General features: G+C 44.1%; 1 protein-coding gene across 2 annotated transcripts in view; it reads left to right on the forward strand.

The window, feature by feature from the left end:
- Nucleotides 1-637: 637 nt before the first annotated feature.
- Nucleotides 638-20,353, forward strand: part of ITPKA (inositol-trisphosphate 3-kinase A) — a 39,975-nt gene continuing 20,259 nt past the window's right edge. The window contains exons 1-2 of one of the 2 annotated variants that reach the window (XM_038137452.1): nt 638-1,413; nt 1,756-1,806. In XM_038137452.1, the coding sequence (XP_037993380.1) occupies nt 910-1,413; nt 1,756-1,806 (555 nt within the window). In that variant the 5' untranslated portion in view covers nt 638-909. The remainder of the gene's footprint in view (nt 1,414-1,755; nt 1,807-20,353) is intronic. The other variant, XM_038137453.1, reaches the window with a different exon arrangement.

The raw sequence follows: 20,353 nt of genomic DNA on the forward strand, positions 1-20,353 counted from the left end.
GCCGCTCGCAGCCCGCCGGGGATGCTACAGCGAGGCGTGGGGACCCGCAGCGCGGCCAGGGGAGCGCCCTCAGCTGCCGGCACCGCGCGGTCACTCACGCACCGCCACCCGGTCCCCGAGGGCTGGTGAAAGCCCAGCCACATCCCCGCCCCGCGGGGTGCGCTGAGCCACCCAGGGACGCCGCGGTCCCGCCACGGCAGCCGCGGAGGCCTGGAGGCGGCCCCCGGTGTCAGGGCGCACCGAGGGGACGGTCACACACGGACCCCAGACGGCCACACAGCCCTGAGGGGGTCGAAATCCCCAGGGAGGGTCACAGGGCACCTCCCCCGCGTCCCCGGCTGGGGGTGGGCTGTGGGGCCGCGCCGCCCCTGGGGCCCGCGGGCGGCCGGGGCGCGCCGCGCTGCGCAGCCGCCGTGCCCGGGGAGCCGCGGCCGGCGAGGGGCGGCGGGCGGGAGCGGCGGCGAGGAGGTAAGGCGGGCGCGGGGCGCCACAGCCGGACGGGCACCGCGACACCCCCAGACCGCTCCTCGGGGGCCGCCGCAGGGAAAGCGAAACCAAAAGGGCGGTAATGGTGCTGGTGCTGGTGGCGGCGGCGGGAAGGGGCGGGCAGGGGTTCCCGCGGCGCGGCTCGGCTCGACTCGCCTCTATGCGATTCGATTCGCTCCTCCCCTCAGCGCCGAGGCGGAGCGGGGCGGCGGCGGCGGGCGGGCGATCGGGCGGGCTCAGCGCGCCCCCATGGCCCTGGCGCCGGGTCAGCGGGCACGGTAGCAGCCTCTGGCTGTCGCCGCGGGTGACTCACAGCTGCCCGGGCAGGGTGGGCTGGAGATGCGCCTCTCCGCCGGGCTCCGGGCAGCCGTGGGAGACTGACTGAGCCACAAAGAAGTTTCCCCGGCGGCGCGGCGCTCTCCCATGCACGCCTCCGGCCGCCGGTCCTGGAGCGCTGCTCGGCAGGCGCCCGGCGCCGACCCCGCCATGGAGCCCCGCGCGGGGCTGCACCGCAGCCCGGAGCTCAGCCGGGCCAAGCGGCTCACCGTGGGGGAGCTCTGCTCCCTCTTCGAGGCTCGCTGCGCCGCCGTCGCCGCCGCCGCCGCTCGTCAGCTGCCCGACCGGCCGAAGAGGGGCTGCCGACCCCCGAACGGGGTTCTGCCGCCCGTCATCCCCCGGCTCACGGTCACCGCCGAGGAGAGCGAGGAGGCGCAGGGCAGCCCTCAGGCGCGGCCGCCGCGGCCGGAGGGCGGCGGGCTGAGGACGGGCAGCTCGCTGCACCTGCAGTCCCGCCGGCTGTCCAACTCCTCGATCTCCTCCACCGGCTCCTCGTCCCTCCTGGAGGACTCGGAGGACGACGTGCTGAGCGACACGGAGTGTAGGAGCCAGGGCATCGTGCACTTGGAGCACGGCGAGGACACCAGCCAGGTAGGGGCGCGGGGTGAGCGGTTCGCCCGGGACGCGCTGCCCCCTGGCCGGGCAGCTGGGCGCCTGCCGGGCTCCCCGGGGCCAACAGATGCTCCTGCTTGGAGTGAGGTTTCCGTGACCCAACTCCAGGAAAGCTCCGTGAGACTCCTGTCCTGGGCCGGTAGCAGTGCGCTGCCGTGCACAGGCTGCTGTGCCTGTTGGAAAAGCGCTTCTGCACGTGGGCTCCTCAAAAACCCGGCCAGGTGTGCGCTGTTTCTTTCTGCTGTACAGTTGTACTTTATGTTCCAAGAATATGGGGAGATGTTTTTTGATCATAAGTGGGCTGTTTATTCTTTTTTCCAGTCTCCTGTGTCAGATGCTCAAAAAAAAAATTTACCAGGCATTTCCCAGCAGGTATTTTTTGTCTCTTTCAGTCCTGTAGTCTGTGGTTGTCAATTTTTGAGCCACTTCTTGCTGTGAGCATGACAGGAGATGGGGAGGAGCTTGGAATGGATAGAATGCATGCTTTTGTCCATTCTGGCAGCAACACATTCTTCTCAGTAAATCCCCTCTGTAATTTGGCAGCTTTCATCCACGAAGTGCCCTTTTAAAGGCATATAGTTAGTTGCTTTTTCACAGTCTTTGATGTATATTTCCCTGACTCCATATAGCGTGCTTCTCAGGCTTTTGCACCTGAAAAATATAGCTTTAGTGAATTCCCCCTCCCACCTTCATTGACACTGCTGCTTAAATTGTTGTTCTACTGCCAACTCGTTGGTGCTGAATTGTTTTCAAGCAGAACATATGCTTTGATAAAAAAGGTATAAGGAAGAAGTAATGCAACTTGTAGGTGATACCTCCAGCTGGAGGTTTCTCATGGTAATTGTGGGTTTACTACTTTAGAGGACACATAGTACAGGAACTAAAATGCTGTGCACAATATTGGTTTTGTTTGCATCAACTTGTGGCCTGATTTTAGAAGAGGAAAAAAATGGGTTTTGTATTTTGTCATTTTGAGTATAAAGAAACCTGTAATAATAATACTTAGTTTGTAGTTTTGATTCTGAGATAGAATCTGGTTTGCATGAAAAAAAATCACGGTTGTTTTGCTTTCTTTTCTAAAAGACATGCTATGCAATTTTGTGAAAGTAGCAGGAGAACAGAAATGAAAGATAATAAAAGGCCATGGGATCATTTGACTCAATATCCCTGCTGTGGCAGTATGTGTGCAGCAAGAATTAAGTGATGATGCTTCAGCAGTAAGAGAATTCTGAGATGGCATCGTGGCAGCTGGTTAAACTGTCCGTGAGTACAGACTGAAGCAAAACTGATTCTTCAGATGAGAAGCTGTGCTACGTCAAAGCTTATGCTTCTGATTCTCTGAAGTCATGGGCACTGAATGCAGTATTGAGACTTAAATGATTGGGGATGTAGCCTTCCCTGTAGTCGGACACCTTCCCTGTAGTCGGACATGCATATATCATATGAGTGCTACTACTTCCTTTTAGGAGGTCTTTATAGTCACCTTTTAATTGCAAGAAAATAAAATATTAAAAGAAGATCTCTAACACCTATTTACAGATAAACTAAAAATATCCATATTATAAATGTTTTAAACTCTGACAGACCATCCTCTTCACTTAGGTGTGTGGGAAAATGAGAACTTCGATAGTATTGTAATAATTCAGTTTTTGAAAGTTTTCCGAAGTTTAACGCAGCTGCAGGACTGTTTAATTCCTCCTTGGTAAAGTACGTGTTCCCTCAAGTCAAGTGAAATACTTGATGTTTTAAAAGGCTGAGTTATGTTTCCATACCTGCAGTGTAGGGGAAGATGGGGCAAACTGCACCCAGGAGCTTGCATTCTGGCTGATTTTCTTTATCTCATTATCCCTTCTGTGGCAAGTTGTCAAATCAGAGCAGGGACTGGTACCTAGGACTCTAAACCAGCAGAACTTCATGGCACTACCTAATAACTGAAATGGGCTCACCTGCTCAGTGACTGCTTACATGGCTCATCCGTCCCTTCCTTGCTGCATTACCCACCAAGAGCTCGAATCCCAGGAATCTGCTGTTTCTCCTATGGTCAAGTGCACTGCCCTTCATCTCAGGTGGCCGCACTGTTTGCTTAGCAATACCTGGAGGCATCCAGGACAGTTCTTGTGATTGATGTCTTTTGGCACTGGACAGTGCTGTCCAGTCGTTTCTTCATCAAAACAGTGACCTCATACTGTGTCGAAGTTGGAGTCCATGCTTTGAACCTCTAGGGGTTCAACTTTACAGGATGCGTCCTTTCAACTCTTAAATCTTGAGGCAGGATGAAAGTTTATTTAGTTTATTTTAGAATGTAAGGCTTTGGGTTCAAGGCATGTACATGCAAGTGAAAATAACTACAAATTTTAGGATAATCTATGGAATGGTTTTATGTTTTGAATATTTTATTTAGATCCAATTTGGAACACTTTGTTTATATTTATTGTTTCAGTGTATTTTAATAGGTGAAGTCTTGTTCTAAGAGTGGAACACAAAGCATAGGGACTTTTCTGAATGAAATTGGAATCAGAGGTGGGCCAAAGTTTCTGTTTCCTAATTCATGGGAAATTTTGACATTTTAAAATTTGTCTTGTATTGGGGAATTCCCCGAGACTTTTCTCTGGAAATGTCAGAAGTTAATTTGGAGCCTGGCACCTTATGATTAAGCTCAGACCAGTGTCCAGAGAATTTCTGGGTTGTCAAGCCTACCAGGCTCCCCATTGCCTACCAGGGACCTTGGAAACTTGCCCAGGTCTTCAACTGTGGGAGTAGAAGTTCTGATAATGTTCCTGTTATCAGAGCTTCAAGGCTTCCATCTGGAGACCCAGGAACTTGAGACCTAAGCTGAAGAAGGCCCTCCCAGGCCTCTCTACTGTTGGTCTGGAGATCAAGACCCAGCTGAGTCTGAAATATTGTGGGCTCTCAAGCTACCTGTGCAGGACTGTGTGTGGGATGGGAAGCTCAGGAGCCTCTGTGTCCAGGGCTTGCTGCCCTGGAGTTCTCAGGCCTTAAATTCCAGGATGATATGCCTGGGAGTGCTCTCTCTGACTGTGTTCCTTGGAGGAAAGTTCTCCTTGGTAGTTCACTTGGCAAACAACTTCCCAAGAGGATGAGTGATTCAGTTAAGTATTTCACAGAGCATTTGGGGTTGGATGGATTGACACGTCATGATGATGTTAAATTTTTGTTACTTCTTGAGCACAGTACGTGGGCATGTCCCTGGAGTGTTGGGGGCAGTGAATACCTTGGGGCTGACGGTGACAGTGCAGTCCCAGCCTGGCTTCGCTGGGACAAGTTTGCATCTGGGCAGGCCCACCTCTGAGAGCAGCTCAGTGGGTGGTGTTCCAGTTTCTCTGCCTGAGTTATTCATGCCATTTTGCAGTAATTAGCAGAGGCTTTGAAATGAGGCTGTCCTGGCTTTCCAGAAAGAAGACCCTTCCAACAGTGAAGGGATGGAAGTATGAGAGAAGCCTATTCTGCTGTCCTGTTTGTTCAACTTGGGGTTTGTGAAAACCAGTGGTGCAAAGCTGTGATAATGGAAACTGCATGATGCCATATTTGAAGCTTTGTAACTCTTGGCAGTAACTTAAAAGAAGAAATATTGGTTATTTTTAAAATAGCCAATTCACAGAATAGATTTTACCCTATGGCAAAAGCTAACATTCCTGCATTTAAATGGGAAGCATACTTTTGTAGCCTTGCTTCATGCCATTAGGAGGTGTATATACGCAGCTGAATCTTGCAGTGAAAACACCAGTGGTGCCTTTATAGTAATGGAGAGGATACAAGAGCTATGTATTTTTGTCTTCATTCTGTGAATGAGCAGTTTTAAGAAGTACAAACTCTGGTTAGCACCTTCTTTGTTGGGACAGAGACTTTAAAGAGTGGTTTTCACAGAGAATAAATATCATGATAATGTACAGCAGCCGCTTGTCCTCTTTATAGGAGAATGTTATTTACTAGATAGAAGCATGCCAAATAAATCTACTCATTTTCATAGCTGTGACCTGTCATTCCAAATTCCTAGAACCGTAACCATGAGAACAGCTGACAGTTTGCTAGAGAAAAAGCAGTTCAGTTCTTGCCTGCAGTGATACCAGTCCAGAAACTTTGGGGGATATTTATTAGTGAAGTGCATTTGGTTTTGTTTCACTGATCTTCTTAATTGTATTTTTCATAACATCAAGTACCTTAAAATGGACAAGTGTATAGAAAGGCACATGCACTTAAAAGCTAACTTTTTTTATTGTAAATTAATAAATACAGGATGAAAGTTTTAACTACTTTGGCTCAGGGGTGGGTTACATAAGCTGATGCAGTAGAATATAATTGTTATTTTTAAATGAAGAATAGGAATGATGGGATGACATAAGTAAGACTGTTAATGGGATTTTAGCCTACTCTCCAAAGGAAAGAAAGCTTGTGTAATCACTCTATCAATTCAATTTCAACTGCTTTAGCAGGTTTCAGCCAAATTTGGCAGTCGCATAGACATCTCAAAGTTTCTTCAAGAGCTCTTTAAAGTTTCACAAAGGTCAGACTGGGTGGAAGAGAGGAAACCAAAATAAGCGCATACTTTTTATTCTCTGGGGAGAAGGTGCCAGAGGAGATAAACAGCTGTCTTCTGTTTTGCTTGTTGACTGGCAAATTGCCACGTGCATACTGGCTAGTCCATAGGTGCTTCCATGCTGGATCCAGCTGCAGCAGGTAGTGTCTCCTCTCCTGAGGGTAGTTAGCAGAAGGTGTGGGAGGGATCATACACTGCTGTGGGCTGGTGAGGTTAGGGAATGTGGAAGACGCTAGTTGAGGCTCAGGGGTGAAAGGGAGGAAGTTATGAGGAGATGTGGAAATGTTAGGGAGGTTGGAGGGCTTTTGGAACAAGTTTATAGAGGACAGTGACAAGCTGTAGATACTCTGATAAGGGTGCAGGACAGTAGATATCAGTCAAGTAGAAACTAAGCTTCTCTCGTGTTCTGCTCACGAGAGGCAGCTGCTCTTAAAGGAATACATTTCATGCTGCTAAAAACATGCATATTTGTAATGACAGTCCCAAATACTGAAATCTTCCTATTGTATACTGAACAAATTTGAGGCAAACAGCAGTAATGTTCCATGTTTGCACAGTACTTGGAACAAAACTCTGAACTGAGAGCCATCTCTCAGTTTGAGGATGAATTCTTCACCACTGAGAAGAAGCACTGTTTGATATACTCCACCATCAATATATCAAACCATCAGCAGTATCAGGTCTAATGGTGACTTTTTATTAGTAGTGTGGATTCTTGTCTGTAAGGAAATGACTTAGCTGTTCCCAAATCAAGTGAGAGAGGGGCAATTAAATGCCTCCTCAGATAAGAGTTTCTAATCCTGGATATATCAGAAATGGTGACTTAGATGTTACAAGATTCTTCTCTTCTGAATCAATTTCGCTCTGATAGTTTTCATTTTTCTTATGTTATAGGACATGTTGTTTGGGCATACAGTCTAAAATTGAAAGAACGCTGTGGTAACTTTTTCCTTATGGACCTGCTGTGTTGGGTGTGTTGTAGAAGTTTCTCTGTACGTCCACTTTTATAGTTCAAACCTCCTTATAATGCTTGTTTCAACTGGAAAGATGAGAAAAAAGTAACAGCAACTCCTCATCACTCGGTGATGCACATTTGAAGAGGTCATACCTAAGTGTATTTTTCTCAAGCTGTCATTGACTCAGCAGATTTATTTGTGAAAACCCATGCCAGTCTTAAAAGGAATAAGGGTAGTGGTTGGAGCAATAGTGTGGAAATTTTGCATGTCTGTATATTTTTGGGTTCTGACACTATTACCCTGTTAGACAGGTTTCATTAGGGTGAATATTTTTTAACTGGTTCATTTGATTACCACGTGTAATTAGTGTGGTAGTTAACATATTCAAAAATTACCTCAACTCACATTTTAAATTTATTATAAATTGAATGTGTTAAAGTGGATTGGTTTAATTAAATGCTCACAATATGATGCAATTTAATGTTGGGAGCTAAGAATGCACATTGTATTTATGTGGTAAATAGCTGTTTTGTTTAGCAGTGGCTGAGAAAAAAAAAACCTAAGGATCTTCATATGGCATTTTGTAGTGATTATCTATAAAATGTGGTGGTAGAAAAAGTAATGTTAACCTTAGACATCTTAGAAGGAAAAGGTGATCTTATGTACAGCAGCAGTCAAGTCTATCTCTCTTCTTCCTTCACAGTCAGGGTAGTTCTTGCAGTGAAAGGGGGCTGAGGCAGAGAAAATTGTCTTGTCAGTCCATGGTAATTTGGATCTTGCATAGCGTAGGTTTAAATGGAATTTTTAAGTGCTCTTCTCTACCAACAGAGCTTCATCTCAAAAGCCCACAAATTAGGTAAGATGGCATTGTCTGTCCAAAGCATAGCATACCTGGGGAAAGATAAAATAAAAAAAAGGAGAGGAGTGGGAGCAGGTGTTAATGTCCATCAACTCCTGAATAAAAGTGTAGGGAACAGGGAGAGGCTACCTGTTCATCCAGTATCAGGCTAGCAAATAGCCTGACGCTGGATGAACAGTGTGGTGGTGGTGTTTCCAGTGGTATTGGTGTATTGTTTCCAATGCTTAACTAATTCATTCAGTCATGGAGAATGCTTTCTGGGATAACACATAACCAGCAGCATTTGAGTGGATTTTTGTACTGATGAATGATGAGCTTCTCACAAGGGATGAAATCTTTTACATTCCAAAACATGTAGGTGTGAGAGATTCTGTAGAAACCAACCCTGAACCCATCAGGCCTGGCTATTGTTGCTTGTTAGCAAATCTTCTCTTCCTTGGCAAGCTTGGGAAGAAGTCAGCCAAAGACAAATCAACAGCTCATGTGAAGCAGTGATCGTAGACTTGACATGATCCAAGATTTAGAGCTTGGGACAGACTCTCCAACCAAGTTGGTGACTATAGCAAGCAGAACACAGACACTGCTTTGTGGGAGCTTGGCATTAACCCAGAATCCAGGAGCACTCCATATTTACAGGCTGAAATATCCAAGTAAGGTGATGCAGTGATGCAAACACTTTAAACTGTTTACCTCAGCCCACTATTACCACGTTTATTTTACATTCAGCTTCAGGCTGCCACTCTTATTCAGCCTCTGACCTCATCTCTATGTGAGCCACATTCTAACAGAGGTGTGGTTACAGGTGATAAAGAATATGTATAGAAACTTATTTAGTCTGGGTGTCATTGGTACTGAAATGTGTCTGATTCATCCAGAGGATTAACAGGAAGCTGGGATGTTGCAGAACTGTATGAGTGAATTAGTGGGAATGGCACAGTTCACTTGGGATGTATCAGCAGAAACTGCTTCATACAACTTCATGTGTACTTCATACAACTTTCATGTGATAAGAATAATATCTCTTGATAAAATTGCATTGAACACTGCATAGAGAGAGAAGGTCTTTGTTTTCAGTGATGATAGAAAATGATCATTCATTATCAATGTAACTGGTTTAGTCTCCTGATCTCTGCCACATCCCAACATAAATTGATCCAGTCTTAGTTACAGCTGCATTCACTACTGTAAACTGCTACAGAGAACAGAGAACACAGCTTTCTTTGTGTCTCAGCTCTTTTCAAGTAGCTCCATATAGCTGAGAACACTGCAGCGGTTCTTTCTAGTGATGTTCACTCAAGACAGCACTATTTTCTGTGCTCTACTTTGTTTGCTTCCTGTGGTGGAGTGCTGAATCAAATGCAGGCTTCTACTTCTCACCTTTGAGGTGCTGGTGCTAGTCGGAGTCTGTGTGTTGTGGGCACACAAGAGATCGATGGAGCTCAGCTGTGAGGGATGTGTTGAGCCATCCCACTCCAGGCGCAGGAGGTGAGCTTGAGGAGGCTCAGCTGTGCATGAGGCTGCTGTGAATTGGGTTTTCCCATACAAGAAGGCATCTCTCACCAACCAGCCAGGTCTGGCTCATTCTGCAGCACATACTTTGGAAATGGAGGGAGCATTGTTGCCATACGTCAAGACCTTCCACTACTGGAACTTCTTCAAATGCTCTGAAATCACCACCTCTGCTGAAAATCTTCAAAGATTTTGAAGCATCTGGCACAGATCTGAGTATGTGGCACTGTCATGTGCTTTCAAATGACCAGTCTTATGGGTACACATATTGCAAAGGGCAGCTGCAAGGTTCTAATGCAGGCCACTCAAGAGCGAAACTTTGGAGATGAGGGAGGTAAGAGGGTTGTAATAGCTTCAGGTTATGTACCATCAGACAGAAGAGGAGTGACTGACAGGGATTGGGAAGGGCACTGGAAATGTTTGGGGAAGAGCAAAACTTAATAGGCAAGCAGATTATTGCTTTAAAATTCAAGGAGAATACATTCTAAAAAAAAAAAAAGGCAGGAGAACATGTGACAACTATATTAAGAAATCATTAGTCAAACATTGAAAGTATATGTAATGAAAGAACTCACGTGTCTGCAGTGTGGGTATGTTAATGTTCTACTGTCTTTCATTACAAGTAGGGATAGCACTTGATGCACAGAATTCATGACTTTCAACAGTTCTGTATTTTTAGTCAACTGAAAGGATAAGTCACAGTTCCACAGTGACTGATGTAATGTATTGCAGAACCTCTGTTTATTCACAGATAGCTCTGCAGCAGATCACAGAAGGGAAAGGCTGACTTCCCAATTTAATGCTGCTGAATGCTGATGTGGAGAGCTGCTGCCTTTCACAGTTTCACAGTCCCTCTTTGCCTGGGAAGAGACTAGGGAAGTTATTTCTGGAGACCTTCACCATGGCCAATAACTGTATTTTTTTCATTCTCCTTTTGACTAACTTGAGAGTGAGCCTTACTAGCAGAAACACTGAACATTTGTACATGCAGCCAAAGTTAATGGGAGCTGTTCTACAACAGTATTCTACATATTGTATAACACTGGGTATTGGGAAAAGCAAAGGTTGACACCTCAGTTTAAGCTTTCAAAATTAGTTGTACTTTTCATGTTAAACTATCTTTCCTTCAGTATTTTTCCCTATAAGATATGAATAAAACCCTTCATTTAGCGGGTTGTAAAAACAAATTCACTAACATTTGGAAAACAGTGTACTGCTGCTGTAACGGTTATCTTTAAGTTTGTACCGAAAACTTCAATTCTGAGAATTTCTAACTTCTGAGTACTCAGTTTTGCATTTAAGGCATTATTAAAGTTCCAGCTCAAATGTAATTCTGGATCTGAACGTGTTCCAGGAGTGGAAGGTGCTGACATCTGGCAGTGTTTCATCCTCCCTCCATTCCCAGAGTGTGCGCTGCAGAACGAGGCGGTGCTGCCTGGCCCGGGTGAGGTGCCCATGCTAAAGAGGGCACTCACAGCAGGGCTGCGCTTGGAGAGGCTCTTCAGGCACCGTGATAAGTGCCCTCTGGTGTGGGGAAAACCCAGTTCACAGCTGCCTGGTGCACAGCTGAGCCTCCTCAAGCTCCCCTCCTGTATATGGCTGAACACATCCCTCACAGCTGAGCTACGCTGATCCCTTGTTTGTGCTGTGCCGAGCACTCTCCACAGAAGGTAATTAAATACTAATGAGAGTCTACTGCAAATTAATTTGAGGTTCTTACAATTTGCCGGGCTTTGTCAGGTTGACTTCTGCTCCTCACATTGCTTACTCCTGCTTTGAAAACATTCCTCTTCCTAGATTTCAGGTTCCTTCCTCAAAATTCAAGGTTAAAAAGCTTTCCAGAGGATTCACTAGAAATTTTGTAGTGGGGTCAATATGAATCTTTTTCTAGCCTTGGAAACAGCTTGAGTTTTTGTTAGAGTTGTTCAATCTGAAGCAAACCAAAGAGTTTTAGCTCTTTTTTGAGGTGGTTAACTTAGAGCAAATCACCGGAGAATGAAACACATATAAAGAACTCTTGTGCACTGGTGCTTTGCTGGTTGTGCAGGAAATCTGGGGTTTGGGACCCTGATCTTCTGAAAGAGGCAGAGCTAGAGAAGTCTGTATGGCCTTTGTACTCTTCTCCATCATTGTATGTTTATGTGATGCAGCAGAAAGGATAAAAATCTGTGTGAACAGTGTTTTTGCATGCAGATCAGCTGTTATCTTCTGCGGGGTTTGAGTGGGTTGTTGGCTAAGTGCACTTGACCTGAATATTCCAGTAATGATAAGCTGTGCTTGGTGTGGGCTCCCTCCTTTGCCACCCATGTATGGTCTGTAGGGACGGCGTTGCTGACCCCACAAAGGGTCAGCTTTGTTCAGAGGAAAATATAATCTGAAGAAACTCAGAAACCTTCCTACGCTTCAGCTCTCACTTTTCATAGTGCAAAATGCTGAGTATCAGAATTTTGAGCTGATAATTTGATACAGTTTGTATTGTCTTGCTCTGTGGCATTTAAATAAGGAACTTTTTTGCCTTCTTTATACCAACTCAGAAGGAGTAAGCAATTAAATCCTGAGGTACTCATTTCAGGGCAGATCCTGCCATTCTGTTGAAAAACCTGTAAAAGGATTTTAAAGTGGAGCCTCCTGACTTTCAGGTGCTTGGGTTTGGGCACTAATCAGGCTCCTATAAGAGTTTCATGAGTTGTTTTCCCAAAATTTATAGCAAGACCACAGAAAATTACTTGCTTTCAGCAAAGACACCAAGAAAGGGAGCAAGTCATGAGCTCTGTAACAGTCCAGGGATCACCATGAGTTAATCACTATGCCAACAGTCTCCAAGTCTTTTTCCAGTAATAGGACTGGCTGATGTCTTGATTATGATTTCTCATTCCAATATTAAAACTGGAGTGATAGATAATTAATCATCTGTCTTCTGTCCCTGTTTATCCATTGGGATTTTCCGCATCATCTCTAGAAATATGTCCTCTTCCATTGCTATAGTTCTGTGTCTTGATCCTAGTCTGCCTTTTCAGTCCTCTAATTTTACAGGAAACAATCCTGTCTGGGACTACAGGATGAATGTAGCCAAATCACCAATATTCTTTTTACATTGCATTCTTCAAGAAAAAGAGTAGATGGGCGGCAAAATCAGTCTTGTCTTGTGAAGTAACTTCTCCGCGTGACCTGTTCCCCTGTGTCCAGTGCAGGTCATCACTTATCTGCAGATGACATTTCAAATGTCTGTCTTCTCTTTGTTGAGCCCTGGTAAATTGATATTGGTTGCTCTTGGGTTTTGCTACCCATGTCCGATGTGGCACAGAAGCTGCTGCTTGCTCCATATACCAGGAGGCTGGTGTAGGTGGTTGTGCAAGATATGGGAGTGTGGCTTGCAGTTCTGTTGCTAGGAGCCAACAGTATGAAGTTCTTTGAAGTTTTATGGGGGTTTTTAAATCTCTTTTACCATGAGATAATAATTTTGGTCGATAAATTGTCCTTATAAACTAAACCCTCTTTATTTAACTTTATTTTTAGCTGAGTTTGCATCTTAATAATTGGCAATTGATGTTTATGCTTCTGCAAAGGTGGGATCTCCAGTATCCTGATGGTGAACACACGTTTACCTTCCGGGCAGAGGAAGCATGCTCCATAAAACACATTTGCTATTGTTCAAACACCCACAAGTCTTCAGGAAGACAGATGCCTTGTTTCAGTTTCAGTCTTTAGTTGAGTCACTCATGCTTATGTAAGGTTTGAATTTGATTCTCTTTCTTAAGGCTACATTATGGAAATTAAAATCTTAAATAACCCCTTGTCTCTGGGGCTAGCTGCTACTGATACAGAGGAGGAATTCAACTCACTTCTCTTACATTGTTCTGTTAACAGAAATTATCTTTTGATCCTGTAGTTTTGCTCAAGGGAGAAGTCATCTTTTCTCTGTATTCCTTACATAGTTCTTAGGGCTGACTTGGGGAAGGAAGAGATCCTCTAATCTTAGGTTTGCGTCAAAAACAAACCTTGTAAGCCTCTCACTCCAATGGGATAAGGTGAAGAGTCAGAGTTACAGGTCTATTAATCATTGCTTTGTTATTTTTTTGCTTGTTTGTTTCAAAATCCTTTCAACAGAGTGGTTTGGAATAATCTTAGAGTTATGCTGTGTTGAAGCTCAGAGTTATTAAACTGCTTGAAGGATGTGGCTTTCCCCTAGGTAAACACCACACCCCGCTCAGTAGCAGCGCCTATTGCATGTTGACACTTGCATTCCATTGCCAGGGGTGGGCCCTGTTTGAACAGTGCAGTGCACTGCAGGTGAGGCAGTAACTCCTTATGCTTCCTTAGAGGATAATGCTAGAGGCAGTTCAGAGGAGACAAGGCAGGAGAGGTGGAGTACTGGACTTTGTCTTGTGGTAGATGGAAGAGCAGTTGGCAAACTGCTGCTAGTATATGTGTTTTTTACATGGCATATTTTTAGACTCTCATAATCCTTTTCACTTAACAGTAAATTACTGCTTATTTGAGTACTTGACTGTCCTATTTGAGTGTCTCTAATTTAGTTTACAAGCACTAATTACTTAAATTATTCAACAGTGTTCTGAGGTGGAGTTGTTATAACCTGCAGTTGTGGGAACTGGAGCAGAGAAAGGGCACATATCTGGACCTAGATTACATATTGAAGCAGTGAAATTTGCTCTGATCTTTTGCAAGTGAGTGTTGGACAGTTTAAGATGTTAGAAGCTGAATTATCTTGGTAGGAAAGAAAAGTTATGTAAAAACGTTTTAAAAATCAATATCTGTCAGTAACCTCTCTATATGTATGTAGATATATACATGCCGGAAACTTAATTCTGTCCTTGTGCTTCCTATCCTTTCCTATAGAAAAATTACTTACAGTACAATAGTCTTCCACTGTTACATTTCTTTCAGGCAGAATCTCAAAGTTGTGTGGGATGCAGTTTCTGGGGCTGTTACATGAGGATGTGCTGAAAGCAGGGTCAGCTTTCAACATGTGTCCACTAACCCAAACTGCTGGGAATAGAAAGAGAAGGATCTTTGACCACCTAGTAGAAAACAGTTTGCAATTCCTGTTGGATGGTAGTGGTTTCTAGCAAATAGGAAAGTGTAAGAAAGGATAAGCATTAAAATTTTCTTTATTTCTCTTTGTCTGTTCAGACTGGAGATTCTGCTGTGGCCTCTCGAGTCACTGGGATGTTAAAGTGGTGATGTGCCTAGCCCTGAGCTGCTGGGCAGGCAGGATGGAGCTATGTCTCCAGGTAACAGACTGCACCACCATTGCAAATGAGATGAAGCACATGCTCAGCTTCCTTCCCAAGTTCACTCAGGGGAGATTAGCTTATTGAAGTTATTTCCTGGCATCCTGCCAGAACGCAGTCTCCCTTGATGTTACACAGAAACCATACCTGATTTAAACTGATTGGCACTTGTAGTACATTTGGATTTGAGGTCATGCACAGTTCACAAATGACAAGTTTGTGCTTTAACAAGTTGTGATTATGTTTTAGGCTAAACCTATTTATTGGTCTGTGCACAGAGAAATGTGGATCTGTTTGGATTTTAAGTACTCCCAAATTTTCATCCTGTTTGGAACTGATAATTCTGTGTCCTACCTGATAGGATGTTGGGCTTATTTTATCATGTAAACAGTGTTGTCTTTCTTGATGTCCCCTTCTCATGACTGGAGAAGTCAGTCAGTGACCCATGAGATGTGAAAGACAGGCAGAGAACTGTCAGTTTGCTAGACTGTTTCTGAATATTTAAACTGCAGTTGTTTTGGAGGTTAAGAAAGATTTCTTTCCTTCTGCCACACCATCTGCTAAAGTGATGTTTGATTTACCACATATCTGTTCTGGGTGATGGACAGCCTGAATAAATCTTGAATGTTTGGGCTCTGAGTCAACTTTCCTGTAGTGAGGAACTTTCCATTTACTTCTTGGATAGTAACATTTCAGTTTCCAGCAAGACTGGTGTTCTGGCAGAACCCTGGTAGGAGCAGAATGTCGTCAATTCAGCTTTCCTGTGCTTGGTAGGGACAGGTGGCAGAGCTCCATCCTGTTAGAGTCCCAGTGTCTTTCAGAGCAGACCACAAGCTGTGAAAGTTGGGGTAATGGCCATATTTAATACCTGCTATGGAAGGCAGACAGTTTAGTATCCCTTAGAACAGAAAACATTTATTCTTGGTGAATTAAAATCTGTCTTTCAATCAACAGTATTAGCTTTTACAACATATCTGTGAGGTAAATGAAGGTTGGCAAGGCACCTTTGAAGCCATCTAACTTTACTATTTTGTCTTTTGGCCTGGGAATAATGTAGAGGTTGCAGATATTTCAACTGGTAATAACTAGAAACAAAATGCCGACATAGATCCCTGCAGAATAGTCAGCAGATCATGGCTCTTGGTGCTCTTTGCAGGAGGGCAAGCAAGGCTTTTGCTTCCTTGTAGTTAATTTTCCTCTGATTTAGAGGGGAACTGCTCCTGTACTGTACAAGTAGAATCCAGCTATGGAGTGGGACGTGGGATTTGGTGGTTCTAGTAATTGAGTCTGATACTGACCATCCATTTCTCTTACCTTCACTTCTTCCTTTAGTCCAGACATAATGAACACCCAGCAGGCTTACTACGTATCCTAAAGAGTAGCAAAACCAAGTTATGTCTGCATCTTACTGCATGGTGAGGCACCACAGGGGAGAAAACACAGGAACCTGAGGCTTCTGACTTGCAGTATTGTTTCTGCTTATTGCATTAAGTGTTTCTCATGACTCCGAAGATTTAGCCCAGCCCATCCTGAGTGCAGCACAAACAGGAAATGGAAACCCTGCAGTCAGAAGATCCACCTGCCAAATGCTGGTTGAGCAGCTGTGGCCCTCACCCATGGCTGAGTGCAAAGCCAGAAGCATCAAGGGCTAAGAACAGGCTAAGCACTGTTTCTTCTCTAAGGTTGAAGGCTGGAGGGTGAAAGAGAGGGAGGGAGAGTTGAAGGTGTGTTCACAGTTTGCCTGGCAGTCTGATGAGAGGTGCTGATCGGGAGGCTGCTTGTGTCGCATGCAAACTGCTGCTCTTTAGGAGTGCATGTTCTCCCTTGCTGTTGATTATCGGTCTTACAGCTCCAGCTGGCACTCCTACATCACGGGAAGATCAACTGTGTGACAAAGCAGGGAGTGTTAAGTTCCCTTGGGAACTCAGATGCACGGATGGTCAGGGCTGCCAAGGCGTCCCAAAGGTGGAGATTGCTCAGGGATATTCTTGACCAGGGATGTGATTACACTGTATTCCTTGAGCAACAGCTGACAGCATTTGAGGTAACACCGCTTCCCTGGCAGAAGGCCATTTGCTGTGATTTGGCCAAATTATCAGCTGGCATTGATTGGCATAGATCTCAGTGTGAAGAATGATGCTGTTGCCTGTCAAGGCACAGACTGTCTAAAGCCGATGCTCGCAGCTCTGGACTCCGGGCCAGGCTGTCCTGAGTTAGTCAGTTATCGTAACGCAGCCTTCTGGCCCCAAGTAGCTTTTTGTCTAGTCGGAAACACTGACTCCTCTGTGGATCAGTGTTTGGTGCTTCAGGAACCTGTTTCCTGGCCAGGACCAAGAGAAGGTGAAATGTGGGCTGAGTTGCTGTGGGAGCCTTACCCAACCTTGGGAGCTGAATTAAGTGTTGCACTCAGAAGCTCAGTGATAAAGGTTTGTGTGAGGGTTCACTCACATACGTTTGGGGAGCATTCTCCTACTTAACTTGCTCTTTCACCTCCCACCCATTGAGATCTTCGTCTCAATTTGTGATTCATGTCTGATTCAGCCAAGTGGGTAGTAGACTTGGCAGCAAGAATCTCCTGAGCTTGAGGATTCCAGGAACCTTTAATAGGGGGCAAGAGCACAGAAACTGGCTGCTGAAAGTATAAAGTACCTTCTGTGATAAATTCAGGGATTTGCTGTCATTGTTGTTTGGGGCATTTTTGTTTTAGCTATGGGCAAATCTTGCACCTTGCTTCCCTACACAGAACCTTTGTAGATATTTCAGTTATATTTCTCCCAACAAATACAGTAAAAATGTCATGGATGCCTCACTTGCTCCGTGTCTTGTAAGGTGTTCTAAGTTTCTTCAAATACCAGATGATCCCAAGCCTAGGACTTGTTATAGTCTGGATAATTATTTTAAAAAGTAATGGAATTTTGATCATCTGCAATCAAAGGCTTTTACTGTCTGCTTTAGGTATTTTAAAAGCACGCACGAATGTGTATGCATATATTGTATGTATATGCATATATTACTAAAAGAAACACCAAGGATAATTATGTTTTGCTTACATTTGGCATAAAATGTCAGCTGGTTCAGGATCTGGATCTGACCAAGATGACTGCCTGCCTGTTTCATATCTGCAAAGACAACTACACTAAGCCTCAAACTGAAAGAACTCAAAACCAGAATCCCTTGATAGGCAAATTTTGTGACTGTAACCGGAAAGATACTGTGTTGCTCAGCAACTCTCACTATCTTTTTAATTTTTTTTTCTTATATAACATCACTCAGATCCTCAGTTCTCTCCACAAGGTGAAACCATATGGTGAACTGTCCCAGAGCTATACTCCTTGAGAAAATGAAATCCCTAATAACCATTGAAGCTGGCTGCTGGGAAGCTGCACCCATGGAACAATCTTTGGACTGGGGGAAATTGTGCTGAAAACAACTTATCTTGGCAGAGTATTGTGATTTTGACAAAGCAGTAGATGCTTTGCTTAAGTGTGATGTGGGTTTTTTTTAGTAGATTGTAATTATAGTACTGTTGTTATTGGCTGCATTGACACAGAGAAAGAAGCAGATCTAATTACTCAGGCCAATAATTTTCTTGGTTGTGATTTGCTCAAAATTATTTCTCATGGAAGCTTTTATAGTAGTGGCAGGTATTGACTGGGTTGAAACAGATGAAAAGCAAGTTTTGTTTTACCTAGGTTTAGTCCATTAAAATAATATGGTTAATAGCTTTAGACCTACATTTAAGTTCTTTACCTCTGTAGGTCCAATATGTCAGGTCAAACCCAATTCAAATAAAGTGACAAGCAGTAATGAAAGCAGAAAACAAATATATTATTTTAATTTTCTAAATTATCTAAATAATCAAATAAAAAGGCATAAATAATTAGGAAAACAAATTAGCTTTCAAACTGATTTCAGTTTTAATATACCATGGTAAATAAAGCAGTCAAGGATTTTGTAAATAAAATTAACTCAGAGGTTTTAGAAAGCATTTTAAGTAAATGTATATAAAAGTAAAAAAAGTATATATGAAAAGTAAAACTGGAGGCCAAGAAGGCCAATGGTATTCTGGAATGCATTAGGAAGAGCATTGCCAGCAGGTCTAGGGAAGCGATTTGACCCTTCTACTTAGCCCTAGTGAGGCTGCATCTGTGCTCCTCAGTACAAGGGAGACATGGAGCTCCTGGAGCAGGTCCAGAGAAGGGCTTTGAAGAGGATTAGGAGGCTGAAGCAACTCTTACGAAGTAAGGCTGAGGAACCTGGGCCTGTTCAGCCTCAAAAAGAGAAAAATGAGAGGGGACCTCATCAGTGTCTATCAGTATCTGAAGGGAGGGTGTCAGAGGATGGAGCCAGACTCTGCTCGGTGGTGCCAAGCAACAGGACAAGAGGCAGTGAGCAGAAACTGAAGCACAGGAAGTTCTACCTAAATAGGAGGTAGAACGTCTGCAGGTGGCCAAGCACTGGAACAGGTTGCCCAGAAAGGTTGTGAAGTCTCCTTCACTGGAGATAGCTCAGAACCATCTGGATGCAATCCTGTGACAGTACTCTAGAATGACCCTGCTTGGGCAGAGAGGTTGAGCCAAATGACCCACTGTGGTCACTTCCAACCTGACCCATTCTGTGAAGCAATGATAAAACTGTAAAAGATACTGTAAAAGAGTTTAAAAGAAACAGTTATGAACAGAAAGTGACCAGCTGCTCACACTGATACTTAAGACACCTGTGTGAGTAATATTGTGGACCTCCTGAGGATTTGTTGTGTCACTCAGAGTGATATGGTGCTAGTGTGTGACCAGGAAGGAAGAGAAGGGGGCAGAAAAGCCAACCCAGCAGAAAGGTGAGCCACTGGAGAATGACTAATTCTGTGCCTGGATAAGTCATAACTGATACCCAGTTTAGTAATTCTTGGTATTATTTTTGGGCCTGCTCATAGAAGGCAGTTCCAGCCCTTGACTGGTCTGATGAGTTCCCAGACACTTTTTACTTTTCCAGTCACTATTGCTGTGGTTACTGTGCCCCAAAAGAGGCCGACGCTCATCACCTTCTCATGTGCCCACTGCTCACTGTGTTGGCTGAAATCCCTGGGCAAGGGGTTCCTCAGTGCTCCTGCATTTTGGGCACATGGCTCTTACAGGATTGTTCTGAAATGCACATAGTAACTTTTTGATAATTATAGTTTTCTGTACTCCTTACAAGTCCCTATGGAGGAACTTTGTTCCTTCTAGGAGTTAGTGAGACACTGAGTAGGCAGTGGCAACCAGCATTACAGATTAGATTTCAGCCCCCATGTCCCAGAGTGGCAGAATTTAGCCTAAATGATGTAAAGACTTTAAGAGAAAAGTAGATAATGATGACTGACAATTAAGTACTCTTTCTTAAAGCCTTCTAGGAAAAAAAAGGATTACTAAAAAAATTTCTCATTATCCTTTTGTTTCTTGCTGTCATAATAGCTTTCTTATGTAGGCTTTGTACTAGTGCACAAAAACAAAAAAAAAAAAAAAAAAGACAACAGATGTTGGGTAAAGAATTGGCTGAAATTTACCTGGTAAAATGATTCAAGGGTCATTGTTTATAATCGCCTAACAGAATTTCCATGATGATTTACCAGCTCAGGCAAGAAACTACACCTCCACTCTGCTGCTGATGGAATCATGGATATTTTTAAAGACCCTGTTGATTTATATTGAATTTTAGTGTTCTTTTGTTCTTCAACTCATTATAGTTTCAACTAATATGCTAGAATTATGAAAGCTGAATTACTTCATTTTTCTGAAGTTAAGGTTTTTCTTAT

Source organism: Motacilla alba, chromosome 5, assembly GCF_015832195.1.
Source record: "Motacilla alba alba isolate MOTALB_02 chromosome 5, Motacilla_alba_V1.0_pri, whole genome shotgun sequence".
Taxonomy (NCBI): Eukaryota; Metazoa; Chordata; class Aves; order Passeriformes; family Motacillidae; genus Motacilla; species Motacilla alba.